This window comes from Haliotis rubra, unplaced genomic scaffold (assembly GCF_003918875.1).
Source record: "Haliotis rubra isolate DU_JTF1 unplaced genomic scaffold, ASM391887v1 Scf1281, whole genome shotgun sequence".
Lineage (NCBI taxonomy): Eukaryota > Metazoa > Mollusca > Gastropoda > Lepetellida > Haliotidae > Haliotis > Haliotis rubra.
In genome coordinates this window covers 189017-204784 of record NW_025765205.1, presented here as the reverse complement: position 1 = coordinate 204784, position 15768 = coordinate 189017, and the positions used below count along the sequence as shown (strand labels likewise).

The 15768-nt window shown below is 40.2% G+C and overlaps 1 protein-coding gene across 1 annotated transcript in view; it reads left to right on the top strand.

The window, feature by feature from the left end:
* The window catches only part of LOC124266843 (sorting nexin-8-like), a 50177-nt gene that overhangs the window by 12627 nt on the left and 21782 nt on the right, over nucleotides 1-15768 (top strand). The window contains exon 5 of the mRNA XM_046701652.1: nucleotides 12009-12126. Coding sequence (XP_046557608.1) covers nucleotides 12009-12126 — 118 coding nt within the window. The remainder of the gene's footprint in view (nucleotides 1-12008; nucleotides 12127-15768) is intronic.

Below are 15768 nucleotides of genomic sequence, written 5' to 3'. Positions count from 1 at the left end.
CGTGGTTTCCCATACTAATTCAAGAAATCGGTCAACCAACACTGGAGCTACCCAAGCGGCGCAAAACCTGTTAATTCATCCTCACACCAAACAAGTGCAATGGAAACCCAGCAATGTTCCAACTACACGTATGGACTGTATACAAATGTGTTTAAACAAGAGAGGATATTCTGCCAGGGCGGCAAAAGCAGTCACGCTTGCCTTACGTTACTCAACTCGTGAACTTGTACGGCGACACAAGTGGCACTGTTTCAAAATTATGCAACAAAGAAAGGGTTTACAGCAAGAGAGGCTTCACAACCTCAAGTGGCAGACTATTTGTGTTACCTACGCCAAAACAAACATTTAAAAGGTTCAACGATATCAACATATCTTGCCGCTTTTAGTTCTGTAATCACCATGAGAACGGGTGTCAAATTGACAAGATCTCCAGAGTTACTGGCCTTACTAACGAAGCTTTCGATTGGAGGACCAAAGCGGAAGTTCCACCCAGCTTGGGATCTGAATGTAGTGTTACAACACCTCACGAGTGAGGTCTATGAACCTTTGGAATCGACAAACTTTGAATTTCTCTCACAGAAAACACTGTTTCTGCTATCGCTAGCCACAGCAGCAAGAATGTCTGAAATTCACGCTCTGGATTACGAGAGGATACAGTTTGATGACAATCATAACACAGCGCACCTCGGATTAAGATGGGATTTCATCTAAAAAAATCAACTGCCAGGTCAACCAGACAGAGTATTCCACATCCCGGCGCTATCCTCTTTTCTCGGATCACAAGATACACAAGACCTATCACTGTGTCCGTAAGAGCTTCAAAGTTTATTTACGACGATCCAAAACAAGGAGAAGATTTCTCAAACGCTTATTCATCCCCTTATCGCCCTACTTAATCAAACAGAAGTGTCAATGGACCACAATATCTATTTGGATAAGGACTGTCATTCTCCGTGCCTACAAGGCAGCAGGCTTGGACCCACCAACAGCATCAAATCCACATGAGATCAGGGCACTGGCCTCTACCCTCGCCTCTACACGGTAACTGTTCCTTGAACACGATTATGGAAGGATGCTATTGGAAATCTAACATGGTATTTGCTAATCACTACCTGAGAGACATCACTACAGAAGATGTCTCTGGCATTCACCATTTCGGACCACTGGTCCTCGCTCAGCAACTGACAGTCCCTCGTAGGCGTTAAAATATTATCCTCACAAGATTAATATGTATTTTATACATACTCATCTAGCTTATAACTCTACGGAGTTTTAGGGCTATGTATATATGTTCAGCTTAAGTATTCAACCTTAAGCATATACTTTGGTATAGTCAATTTCAGTGCCTCTATCAGAGTCACCTATATATATATATATAATTTATATGTATTGTTCAATATATTCATAATGTAATTCCCCTTTAATGGCTTTATATAACCTATGGTTTTCTTTATACAGGAAACATCCTAAATCTAAGCCTTCATGAAGTTCCCGTAGGGGATATTACAGTATATCTATACAAAATCACTAATTATAAATCCAAAGTATTCTGTTACCCACCTCCGTTCCGTAGGATGCTACAAGCAAAAGAGCATGAGTCAGGATAAGGAAAAATATGTAATTTTAGAGTAAAATTGATATTTTATACTTATCCTGACTCATGAGGTTAGTTCCCTCCCATCCTCCCCACATAACACTTTGGATTTCCCTGTAAGTTCAAGTGTTGGGCTCGCTAAATCAGGAGAGAGTGGAGCACATGGCCAGAGGGTGGCGACACCTTTCCCGCCAGGGGAAACAAAGGGGAGCAACTCCTGGTGAGTACCAATTAGTGATTTTATTTTGAAGGGAGCTTCAAATAAGGAGATACAAGTGTTCCACTATGTTCGCAAGAAGAAGAAGACAAGCAAAAGAGCATGAGTCAGGATAAGTATAAAATATCAATTTTACTCTAAAAATTACATTTATATTTAGTTTAGTACCTCTTATATTCAGTTATAGAGGTGTAACTAGTATCCTTATTCAACTTGCATTGATTATTAGTCGTGTTTCTGCTGTTTTATTCACGGTTCGCCGTGTTTGTTCAGCAGTTTACGTTAATGAGAATCTGCACAGGTTGTAAACTACGTTATTCCGCTACCGATCCACATTTAAAATGCCCTAGTTGCATTACTCCATGTTCTATTGTTTCTCGTAAATTATGTATTAATTTACCAATTTCTGCCTTTGATAAATATTTATGTTCCGCTTTGAGACGGAAGGCAGATAAATCTCGCAAAACAATCTTCAGTCATGGCTAATAGATCGGAAGCTATTATACCCTGTCAACTGTTGACTGATCGACCGCCACCGGGCTGGTGGCCTGCCGGAGTTTCCCTCGGGATAAGCGTGGGACGCAGTCCGCTATGTCCAAGAAGCTTACCTGCATCTCAAGACATTCCGCCTTCACAGTCTAAGACTAGGAAAGCGTCCATCATCTCAACGTGACGCTTCAACCCCCAGGTCGACAGCCATCAAAAGGGAAATCTACGAAAGCTACAAATAATTTTGCCTCCGATATTCTACCTGTCTCAGAATTATGTTTATATGATGATGACATTCCGATTATCATTCCAGATGTACGGCATAAGAAACGTCCAGTATCTGCTACCGTCACTACAGCGCAGATCAACACGCAACCAGAGATGCCTACGCTGACGCCTGAGTTTACGATTGAGGGTCCCGTCACTTTCACAGAGAGGCCACCCTCAACGCCAGCGCAGACCGTCCCAGACGACCTGGTTAACCAAATCATGAGACTGATGGAGGACCGTTACTTTTTACAGAGGCCCCAGAGCCACGGGCCCCAGAGCCCAACCCATAATAAGTCATACAGGGCCCCAGAGCCCGCCTTGGCTTCGCGTAGGGCCCCAGAGCAACCCAGGGCGTAGCGATCACTTCGCAAAGGAAGTCCCAGGCCCGCCTCCGTGAAGGAGCTAGAGCCTCTCCAGTTGCGAGGGACATCGCGGAGAAGGAGCGCTTCGCCGAGCCCACACCCTGTAGAACACAGAGGTCGTTCGCGAAGCAAGCGCTCATATGTCGATTCGGACACTGACTCGATACATTCGCGAAGGTCGCGAAGGCTAAGTGGCTCCATATCTACCTCGCTCAGAAGATTTAGAAGAGCTTCGCGAAGTCCCCAGCGTTCGCCGAGGATGTCTCCTCCAAGGTCTCCTTACACTAGCCACTCGTCAGTCCGTTCACCACAGTCCTCTCATAGATCTTCCTACAGATCTAGGACTCCGACATGTGACCCTACATCAGAGGAAGAAGGTATCATTTTCTCAGATGCTGAGATTAGATACTGGATGGTGAATGAGTTACAACTTGCTTCCCCATCGAAGAACGAGAATTCAACTCAGACTTACCTGATGAAGGATGATGATGTAGACAATATCACCTTACCTCCTATTGACCCGATTGCAGCGGTACCAGCTAATCTGGATACAGCCTGTTCCAAATCTTCGAAAGTCCAATCTACACATTTCCCGGTCTTCAATGCCAAGAAATTTGCTGGACACAATATGGACCCCTTTTTCAAGGCCCAGGATATTGATGACAACTTTAAATTAATCAGCGATGCCAAGTCCAGAAGTTACAAAGTAGACGATCGCAAACTCGCTCAATTTGATACCATCGCCAGGAGAATGTTCTTTGGATTGAATAGATCTAGAACGATTAATGAAACTCTCATCACCAAGTTCAAGAATTCTACAGAGGAGGAAGATAGAATGATCTACTCAGCTCTACTCATGCAGAAAAGAGACCACCAATTTCTTACAGAGCACCTGTCAGCTCTTACTGAAACTACTACCATGGCTCGTCGGCAAGGCTTACCAGCCTCCTGCTCTTGGGATAAGCAATTTACAGAATCTCTTTACACAGCTCCATGGTCATCGCCCTTACTGTTTGGTGGCAACATAGACAAGGTCTCCAAAGAAGTATCTAAAGACTTGAGAGAGTTTCTTATGATCAGATCCATGGATACCTTAGCGAACGTCATTAAACAGTCAACACAGAGATACTCGGGCCAGTTTTCGGGGCTACAGAAAGCACGGGACAAGAAATTAGCTGCAGCTAAAGATCCCAAGGATTCTTTTCAATTAAGCCCATACAACAAATTTAGGGGAGGATCAGCTAGAGGCAGATCATCCAGAGGTGCCCGTGGATTTAAACGATGAAATTCAGGTTCGGAACGACTGGAGTCTTCCACCCCCAGCCGTTCCAGTACAACCGTCTCAAGTGGGTGGACGTCTTCAGCTACACTGGGAAAACTGGGGAATACTACAAGATCCATATGTATCCAACATCCTACAGCACGGATATCTAATACAACTCAAGGCCAAGCCTCCGTTAACAGTCAACCCCCCAGGGTTCAACGTTCAACTGGCACAACTACCTATGTTAAGAGAAACAGTACTTACTCTACTAAACAAACAGGCCTTAGAAATTCTGGATCAACAAAACATCGTACCAGGTTTCTACTCCCCAGTTTTCCTAGTGCCGAAGAAAAATTCCAAGGAGAAGTTTCGTCTCATATACAACATGAGCATCTTCAACAGAGAATATCTATGCAAACAACTAACGTTTCGCATGATACACTTACCGCAACTTCGGCATTTAATTCGTCCCAAAGATTACATGGCCAGCATAGATTTGCAAGACGCATATTTACAAATTCCGATGTATCCCAACTGAAGGAAATATCTAAGATTTATCCTAGACGGGAAACATTACCAATGGAAGGTTCTTCCCTTCGGAATCACATCGGCCCCTAGGGTATTCACAAGAGTGACCAAGCCTATTGTCTCATACCTACATCGTCAAGGTCTTTGCAGCGCATTTTACCTAGATGACGGTATACAAGTGGATCCAGATCCACAGCGTCTCAGACTACAACTGAACTTTATAATCAAGCTACTAACACAATTAGGATGGTTAGTAAATCTACTCAAGTCGGACCTAGAACCAACGCAAGATCTGCAATTTCTAGGTATACGATTTCTAACAGCTCAGAATCGTATTGTAGTCCCGGAGGACAGATGGATCAAGATCCAACAACTTATTCCTCAAGCCCTACTCTCTCCGTTACCACTACGACAGTGGCAGAGCCTATTGGGACTACTCACATCAGCTCAAGACTTGACAGTCAGAGGCAGGCTTCAATTACGTCCCGTTACAATGCTCATCTCGAGGACCCTCTACCATTCAGTCTACCAGATTATGTCAAATCACATCTACTCTGGTGGACCAAGAGATTGAATGTTTGCGCAGGCGTCTCCTTAGTAGAGCCGGAATCGAACACACATCTCTACGTAGAAGCGTCACTACAAGATTGGGGAGCCCACCTTGCTGGCAGGACAGCGTCAGGCCTATGGAGCAATCAAGAGAGCAAATGTCACATAAATCTGCTAGAGATGCAAGCAGTCATAAACGCCATAAGTCACTGGAGCAACCTACTACAGAACGCTCAGTTGATGGTTCACACAGACAATTCAACAGTGGCGTTTTATGTGAACAAACAAGGTTCAACAAGGTCACAGAACCTACTGACTCGATGTTTCAGACTGTTCGATTTAATCGACAATTTAAACATACACGTCAGAGCTTGCCACATTCCAGGAGCAAAGAATGTATTAGCAGACGCTCTCTCTCTGCCACACCAACCGTCGCCGACAGAATGGATGCTCCACACAGAGATATTCAATCAAATAATCATGGAAATAGGATCTCCACTGATAGACCTATTAAGCCACTTTCGATTCAACAAGCAACTGACAACATTCGTTAATCGCCAGTGCCAGACCCACTAGCATGGGCAACGGACGCTCTAAGCATATCGTGGGAGAGACTCAATGCGCGTGCGGCTTTCCGCCTCCAGCGTTGATCCCACAAGTCTTACAGAAAATCAGTCAAACGCAGAGCCTCCATCTGATTTTAGTCGCGCCCTACTGGCCAGCGAGAACTTGGTTTCCAGATCTCATTCAAGTAATGGGAAAACCAATTCTTCAGCTCCCACATCGCGCCAATCTATTGATACATCCGCACACCAAACAAGTGCACGAAACACCAGAAGCATTCCAACTTCACGTATGGATTGTATCAAGGCATGTCTGAATAAGAGAGGTTATTCTGCCAGAGCGGCAAAAGCGGTGACGCTTGCACTACGTAACTCAACTCGTAACTTGTACGATGACAAATGGCACAGTTTTGTCAATTACGCTGCTAAGAAAGGATTTACAGCCAGATATGCTACACATCCTCAAGTGGCAGATTTCTTATGTTATCTACGGCAAACTAAGAATCTAAAAGGCTCAACCTTGTCCACTTATCTTGCAGCTATAAGTTCTGTCATAACTATGCGAACTGGCGTCAAGTTAACAAAAACACCAGAGTTACTCATTTGTTACGAAGCTCGATTGGAGGATCAGAAACGGAAGTTTCACGCTCCAGCCTGGGATCTAAATATAGTGCTCCAACACCTCACTAGTGAGGCTTATGAACCATTGCTATCTACATCGCTTTGAATCACTGACCCACAAAACCTTGTTCCTGTTAGCACTAGCTACGGCCGCCAGGATGTCAGAGATTCACGCGCATGGATTACGCGAGAGAACACGCTTTGATGATATTCATAACATCGCTCATCTGGGACTTTGCTGGGATTTTATAGCGAAAAACCAACTGCCAGGTCAACCAGACAGATTATTCCACGTCCCAGCTCTCTCATCCATACTTGGACCGCATGATACGATGGATCTATCACTATGCCCAGTGAGAGCACTGAAAATATATCTCCAACGATCCAAACAGAGCAGAGGGAAATTCAAGAGATTATTTATCCCTCTATCTACAGCTACGCAGACGGAAGTCTCACGTACTACGATCTCTATCTGGATCAGAACTGTCATACTACGTGCCTACAAGGCTGCAGGACTCGACCCTCCAAGAGCTTCTAATCCTCACGAAATTAGAGCGCTAGCTTCAACTCTCGCTCTACATGGGAATTGCTCGTTGATCTGGAGATCCGATATGGTGTTTGCCAACCACTATCTGAGAGATATCACCACCGAGGACGTCTCAGGTATCCACCATTTCGGTCCCATGGTCCTCGCTCAACAGTTGACAGTTCCACGGAGAAGATAAGTCAATCTTACAGATTTTATACTTATCTGATAACAGTACTAATAGCTACATGCTATCTATATATTTTGCTTAAGTTTAATATATTTTCTTAAGCTCAGTACTATGGTTATTATATCATACTATATATAAGCTTACAACTCCTAGGAGTTTTGCTACTATATATATGTTCAGCTTAAGTTTCATCAATCCTTAAGGACCCGTGAAGATCCGGGGTAGAATAGGTCTTCAGCAACCCATGTGCTTGCCATAAAAAGGCGACTATCTTGTCGTAAGAGGCGACTAACGGGATCGGGTGGTCAGTTTCGCTGACTTGGTTGACACATGTCATCGGTTCCCAATTGCGCAGATCGATGCTCATGCTGTTGACCACTGGATTGTCTGGTCCAGACTCGATTATTTACAGACCGCCGCCATATAGCTGGAATATTGCTGAGTGCGGCGTAAAACTAAACTCACTCACTCACTCACTCAATCCTTAAGCTCAGTCATATGGTCATATGCATAAATTTATTAGCTAACAAACTCTAAGGAGTTGGTTACTATTATACAGCTTAAGTTATAATTATATCTTAAGCACAGTACTATACTATTATAGCTTAAATATATGCATATCTTAAGCTTAATACTTTGGTTAATTTATAAAAGTATCCACTATAAACTCACAGAAGTTTATACTATCACATTAATAGCTTCAGCTTACATTAATGTTGTATATACTTTTATCATATTCAATAAATTGTAATAACCTTTATATGGCAGCTGATAAGTTAAACAGCAGGAATTCATCAGTTCAGTGCCTTTATGAAGTTCCCATAGGGTTATTACAATCATCACAGTTCAAATCACTAATTATTAAAATCCAAAGTATATATATTCCCACCTCCTTTTCCTCATCCGGATTCTACAAGCAATAAGCATGAGTCAGGATAAGGAAAAATATGAAATTTTTAGAGTAAAATTAATATTTTATACTTATCCTGACTCATGAGGTAAGCCCTCCCGTCCTCCCCACTTAACAATTCGGATTTCTTTGGAAAAATAAAGTGTCGGGCTCGAAACAAAAGGAGAGAGTGAGGCACATGGGTTCGGGTGGCGCCCTCGTTCACGCGCTTGTGGAAGGGAGGTAACTCGTGGTCAGTACTAATGAGTGATTTTTTATTTAAGGGAACTTCAATTGGGAGATACAAGTGTTCCACTAGGTTCGCCAGAAGAAGAAGACAAGCAATAAGCATGAGTCAGGATAAGTAGAAAATATTAATTTTACTCTAAAAATTTCATTTTTACTCTAAAAATTTCATTTTTACTTTAAAAATTTCATTTTTCTGTAAGTGCAAAGGAGGGCGGTGGGGTAGCCTACTGGTTAAAGCGTTGGCTCGTCACGCAGAAAACCCGGGTTCGAATCCCCACATGGGCACAATGTGTGAAGCCCATTTCTGGTGTCCCCCGCCGTGATGTTGCTGGAATATTGCTAAAAGTGGCGTAAAACCAAACTCAGTTAGTCAGTCAGTAAGTGCAAAGGTCACCAGATGTGATGTCACAGATAGGGGCTGTCTGCTCATAATCTTTCGTATAAAAAGAATATTAATAGTTAACTTGGAAAACTGTCAAGCCCCTATTTAACACAGATGTCTATTTAGTACGATTAATCATAATTCATATGAAAAATACATTGTGATTTTGACGATATAATTGGGGTTTCACTAGTGCTTGTTATCTCTTACAATATGCATATTGATAATAGGAGCTCAGTAATCGATCAATAATTTCATTGTAATCGTAAACCCCACCACAAAACTCATGCAGGCAATAATAAGACACAATCACAACATTGTGCAAACGAAACAGGCACCGATTAATACCACGATTAAGACAACCGAGGATACTGCTGTATCAAGGTATGAAGTACGCAAGTATGTGGTTTACACTGCAGTTTTAGGAGTCAGGCAACTGCATAGACATTTTGGTCTTGATTTAACAAACACAAGAATAAGAAACATACTCTCTGTGGTTTAATTTGATGTTTAGTTTTTGTATAAATATTGATTAATACCACAGTTAAGACGATGAAGGGTACTTCTGTCGAGAAGTACGCAAGTATGTTGTATACATTGCAGGAAACTGCACCAGTTGTTTAGGCCTTGATTTAACAAACAAAACAATAAGAACATATTCTCTACGGTATATTTGTTTCATTTTTTTAAGAATATTGATTAGTCTCAAGGTCACTGATGACATATGATACAAGCGAGATTGATCAATTGACCGATTATTCGGTCAATCGTTTCCACACTAGTTATCACAGAACCTTTTTGACCTTGTATTCTCCCATGCGGTGGAAGCACTCCTCATAAATAAATTTGTGTGTATTTTCTTTCCAAACAAAATCTGACTAAATATATCTAAAATACAAATGTGATAACTATTCTTAACAGTAGATAGACATAGGATTTGCTTTGTGAAATAATTTTAGTCCCGAAGGCCTTGGGTCACTTATGTTGGTGAGGTAACAATATGATTATTAGAAAATGTTATCATTTGATGAAACAGAACAGGCACATATGTGAAACGTACATATTAAAGTACCTGGAAATTATCTTACCTTAGTGTTTTTTCACTGGGTCAGTAATGGCTAACAAACAGTTATCGTCATATTTTAGCGGTATTTAAAAAATTACTCCGCCGTTTGTTAAATTAATGAAACAAAATTAATCATGATACTATTTAGCCATTCACTGATGAGTCCAGCCCGTTCACTACCGCCGATCATGTTTTTATATAACGCAACAGAAGGGAATCATGGCAGTATAAATAGATGTTTTCTCACAACTAACTAACATTTCTCACCATTTAGAATTTCTCATGCCATTCATGAAATGTATTTATATCCTTCAGAACCTCGAATAATTGATTGTGTGACTATTTGAGTGTTTCTTTTACAGTAGATTGATAGGGAATGAAACAATTAATGACTTGTGAACTTGAATTTGCTATTATCTAGGTCATGAGACATCCCCCTGACTAAGTTAAAAGTTTTTAAAGGGTTCATTACTTTACTTTTCCCCTTATGTTACTGACCCATAAAGATCCGGGTTAGAATGAATCTTCAGTAACACATGTTTGTTGTAAGAGGCGACTAACGGGATCGGATGGTCAGGCTCACTGGCTTGGTTGACACACGTCGTCGGTTCCTGATTGCACAGATCTATGCTCATGCTGTTGATCACTTGATTGTCTGGTCCAGACTCGAATATTTACAGACCGCTGCCATTTAGCTGGAATATTACTGAGTGTAGCATAAAACTAAACTCACTCACTCACTCTTATTATCCCCCGCAACGCGTTTTGCGGGGGGTATTAAAATGGACTCCGTCCGTCCGTCCGTCCGTCCATCAGTCCGTCCGTCCGTCCGTCCGTGCACATTTGTCTTTTCCGGAGCAGAACTCTAAAACCGTTCAATATTTCTTCACCAAACTTGGCACATACATGGATCTGGTGGTGTACTGGTGCCTTTTGGTAGTTTTGGAATTCTGAATTAAATATTTTTGGCGTTTCCATGGCAACAAGTTTGACTTTGACTGAATTTTCCGGGGCAGAACTCTAAAACCGTTCATTATTTCATCACAAAACTTGGCACATAGATAGATCTGGTGGTGTACTGGGGCCTTTTGGTAGTTTTGGAATTCTGAATAAAACATTTTTGGCGTTTCCATGGCAACAAGTTCGACTTTGACTGAAATTGTGGTAATGCTCTTTTCCGGAGCTGAACTCTAAAACTGTTCGATATTTCTTCACCAAACTTGGCACATAGATAGATCTGGTGGTGTACTTGTGCCTTTTGGTAGTTTTGGAATTCTGAATAAAATATTTTTGGCGTTTCCATGGCAACAAGTTTGACTTAGACTGAAATTGGTGGTTGTGCTCTTTTCCGGAGCAGAACTTTCAAAACCTTTCAATACTCTCCTTCCACTTTTCTATATACACACCTAAATATTTGACATAATCATAACTCATAGACATAATCATGAAGAGTATTTTGCCATTGCGGGGGATATTGATGACTTTGTCTTCTTGTGTTACTTGCCGTGAAGAATTTTCTTTGGCTGTCCTTAGCGTGGGGGAAAAATACCAGAATTTTAAATGACCGGAACTGCGCACGTGTGATACTGATGTATTGGCGATAACTGTTACGCTGCGATAACTGTTCGCTAGCCAGTACCAGTGACATTGTATGTAGTTAGTCTACCTAACTTTCCATGTTTGTTGCTGTTTGCTGAGATGACTGACAGTTCCTATTAATCATAGTATTGGTATATGAAATTGCCTCTGACATCGTGAAACAAGAAATGTCAAGAACAGTCTTCTTTGAATTTAGGGGCGGTGGGGTAGTCTAGTGGTTAAAGCGTTGGCTCGTCACGCCGAAGACCCGGGTTCATATCCCCACATGGGTACAACGTGTGAAGGAAGCCCATTTCTAGTGTCCCCTGCCGTGATGTTGCTGGAATATTGCTAAAAGCGGCGTAAAGCCAAATTCAGTCAGTCTGTCTTTGAACTTATAAATGTCATACTTTGAGTACTCTTTCGTTATGCAGGTAACGCAGTGTTTGATATTGTCTATGCCCCATAGATATGGAAATTAAAGATCCAAATTAATGATCCAAATGAAAATGTATGCACCTGGTGGAACCTTGGTTTATAATCTTGATTCACCATTCAAAAACAGGTTGCACACACTCTGTATGAAATATATATAATTTAAGGTTTTGGTATTGATGATTTAGAACGTCATTATAGCAATATTATTCTGGGTCTGTTTTTAATCGTTTCAGCGCTACAAGACGACTGTTTTGCGTCGCTATAATGACTTCCTGGCATACCATGAGCTTCTCATGCTACGGTTTCCATATCGCCTTGTTCCACGCCTGCCACCGAAGAAGATGATGGGAGGTACTTCATCACTTCATCCACATTTCTTGCATCATTTTTATCATTTATTGCAGATGCCCAAATAGTGTGATAGCCTGGGCCATTTGCTGCCATAGCTTGGTTTGCTAACCAGGATAAATATGATGTCAGTGTTCTATCAGTTATATGATGATGCTGTGTCATGCCAATTTAAAAAATTTCAGTTTGGCTAGTTTGCATGTAATACTAAACATGCTCACATTCATATCATAAACATGAATTTTTAAACTTATCCTATCTCACGACTTGCTCCTCTCTCTCTTACTTCGACTATTAGTGGAACGACTGTAAACTTTTTTCCATAGGCCTCCTTGTCCATTCGCCCGTGCACTCCATGCTGCTCTCCTTAACCCCCTTGAGGCCGAGTTTTTTTCAGGCTCACATTTTCATACGGTTTGAAAAGTCAACGTTGTGTGAGAATTGCGCTCGCGTGGTCCTGGATCTACGTACGGCTATAAAATTACACAGAAATGTAGAATATTAAATTTCCTATCCGTTGGTATATATATAAGTGCAACTACCTCGGCGGTTTGAGAAATAGATCTTTCTAAATGTTGTCCAAAGTTTGTTATGCGTTAAAAAAAAGTAAATTTCTCCGCTTTTTATCGTGCACTGATAAAAGCACCGTGCTACGAATTTTTTAATGTGGCATCTTTACGGAAAGTGTGAGCGAAGAAAATACAGCCTGATATCTGAACAACATAAGTGTATATGAATTGGGTTTATGTGCTTGTGCATAACGTTATACTCTCAACATTTAAAATGACTCGCAATAAATGTCAAAAATGGATTTTCTTCTATGACGTCAAACGACGACAGAGAGGTCATACACGTATAATGATAAGGGGGCATAACTCCGTTATGTGTAACACTAGGTCAATGTTACTCAGATCACTTGGAGAGAATTTGTTGTGGATGCGGACGCTATATTTTCGTTATTTTATGTTCATGGTGAACCAAACTATTCCAATTCAAAGTTCCCCAATATGAGCGGATGCAGTTTGAAAGTTTCACAATTTACAAGAAAAATGACAACATATTACATGTGAAAGCACGTAATAGCGATTTGGATGGCCCTATCCGATATATAAGTTAGTTCTTAGATTCCCATATTCTCCTGTTTGTGTAGATGTAATTTGACTAATTTGGCATCATTATTACCAGAATACTAGCCATATGATCAAAGTAATGAAATTGCTGAAAATAATACAACATTTTAGTTGACGTCATTGCTTGTTTTATGCATTTTGCGACGTCGGAAAAAGACGACATTGGAATGCTGATTAGTATATATCTCCCCTAATTCCCATTAATTGTATAAAAGGTCTCGGCTTCTATGTCAGAATTTAACACTCTTTAGACAAAACATAAAATTACTGATTTTTCAATTTAAATAGTGTCCTGAATATATCAACAATTAGACGGTTTGACAGCGTTTCTTATTGTGAACAACCACAGCACCTGTTTGGCATCAATTTAGCGTAAATAAAAATAATATTTCACAACACCGAATATTTTGTTTGGGATAAGAATTTTGTTTGTTTATGATTATGTAGCTATTTCTCTTCATGCATTATGCAATGAAAGATGCAAAAAGATAGCTTTTATATATGGAACTATATATTAGAATATGGATGTAAGATTTGTCGAATTAACACATGAGATGGTATATATATTTTCAACAATTTTCCTATAAATGTAGTTAGAGTTTGATATCCTGTCATCACAATATTATTAAATCGAATATGAATTGATTGTATTATCGAAAACAATGGTAGAGAATCTTAAAACGTTTCCGACAAACGCGCACCTGGCCGATCAATATGCATCATTCTTTTGTCTATAAAACGACACAAAATTATGCAATGAACAAGACAATTCCTTTAAATATGTGTGCATATACATGTCATACCATATATAAATCATTTTCATTAATTACATTTCATTTTACAAATAAGGTTGAATTAAATCACCGTTCATTAACCTGTTCATATGAAATTGCAATATTAGTCCAAATAAATTGAATATTGTACATCATAGGAACTAAAGTAGTTGCAGTCATGGCTACGTTTGATCTTCTGACACTTGTGTAAAGGTTTAGAATATGGTGTATTGCACTAAATATGTCAATTTCTTATGTAAATATGATTCAAACAATCAAAAACTTTCAAAGAATATAAACACCGTAAACCCTATATGCACGTATGATATGATATTGAACAAGGCTAAACGATACTGAAGTCAGTTTCATGAAAAGTATGTGAACTATCATGCAAAAATATACACCATAATACTGACAGTGTAATCGGAAGGATTGGTGATTGTGTTTACTCTTGTTCAACCGACCTTCACCTCAAGGAAATTGCCTAATATGTAGAACAATGTTGACGTATGACATCACTACCGCTGACCGATTTCTTACAAAATGGCAGCTTTGCTGACAAGGGTACACAGGATTTTGAGAGGACCCTTCCATTGATTCAGGGATCGTTTGTACATAAATATGAGATGTAAGTAATCAGAATGATTCTGACTATCTGTGTATTGTTATATGTTTTTATCGTTTTCACTATAAGTAAGGGAAAAAGCCAGAAATCCAAATAATTATCGTTGTCGTTCTGCGTGATTTTGCGTCAGTCATGGCGTCACGCTGCACGGAAACTTTGACAATTTCTTATGAATTATCAAATCATTACATTGTATCTATTTATAATTTCCTATTGCTTACTACGATACTCTTACCATGCATATTCCAAAGGTGTTGAGCCATTGCAAGCAATGAATAGACGGACGAATGTTGAAAAATGCTACGCAGTGGAAAATCGGAATTTGTCATTGTTTACATTTCAGACAAGCGCAGTCTTTCAAGCACAGCGTTCGTTTTCACACCCAATATGTTTCGTCTCATTTTATCTAGACAATTGGTATTGGTGACACAGACCAGTTGCAATTTGATTCTAAAATGTATGGGGAATTCAATGATGCATTTTTCGAAGCTGCATATGAAACATACGTGATGTAATAGGTGTCTCAATATTGGCCTTTGCGAAACGCTCTATGGCGTTCGTGTAAGTGCATTTTCGAAAACATCCCAACCGATTCTAGATTCAACGGCAACGTTTCAGTATTATAATTAGCGATTTCATGTAAAACTGATATCAGTGATCATGAATATGTTATTTTTGAAATTCAATACTCCCAGTAATTATCCGATTTTCACATTTCAAAACATACAGCAAATAACGCTGTGAATCGCGATTTCATACTGTGTCAAAAATGGCGACATTTTCGATGAAGCCTATTTTGAAAGGTCATTTTCAGCACTTGAGCTTTGTCTAAAATAATAGTGGATGGTATCAAGAAACAGGAAATTTCCCGCAGAATTCGAAACTGTGAAGTGTATTTGTGTGCGTGGGATATTTTGATTTTTATTGGACTTGAAATTGAGGGTTGAAGGGGATGGACATATATGTCCCTGTGGCATCCAGGGGGTTAATTAGCTTCCTAGTTCCTAATAAAGCTTGCAGCATGCTCCACTAATTTCCCACGTGACTACCTTGAATGATCATTCTCTTTCTTGTCGCACGACTGTGTGGACGTGCTGTATATTGAGGACATTATTTC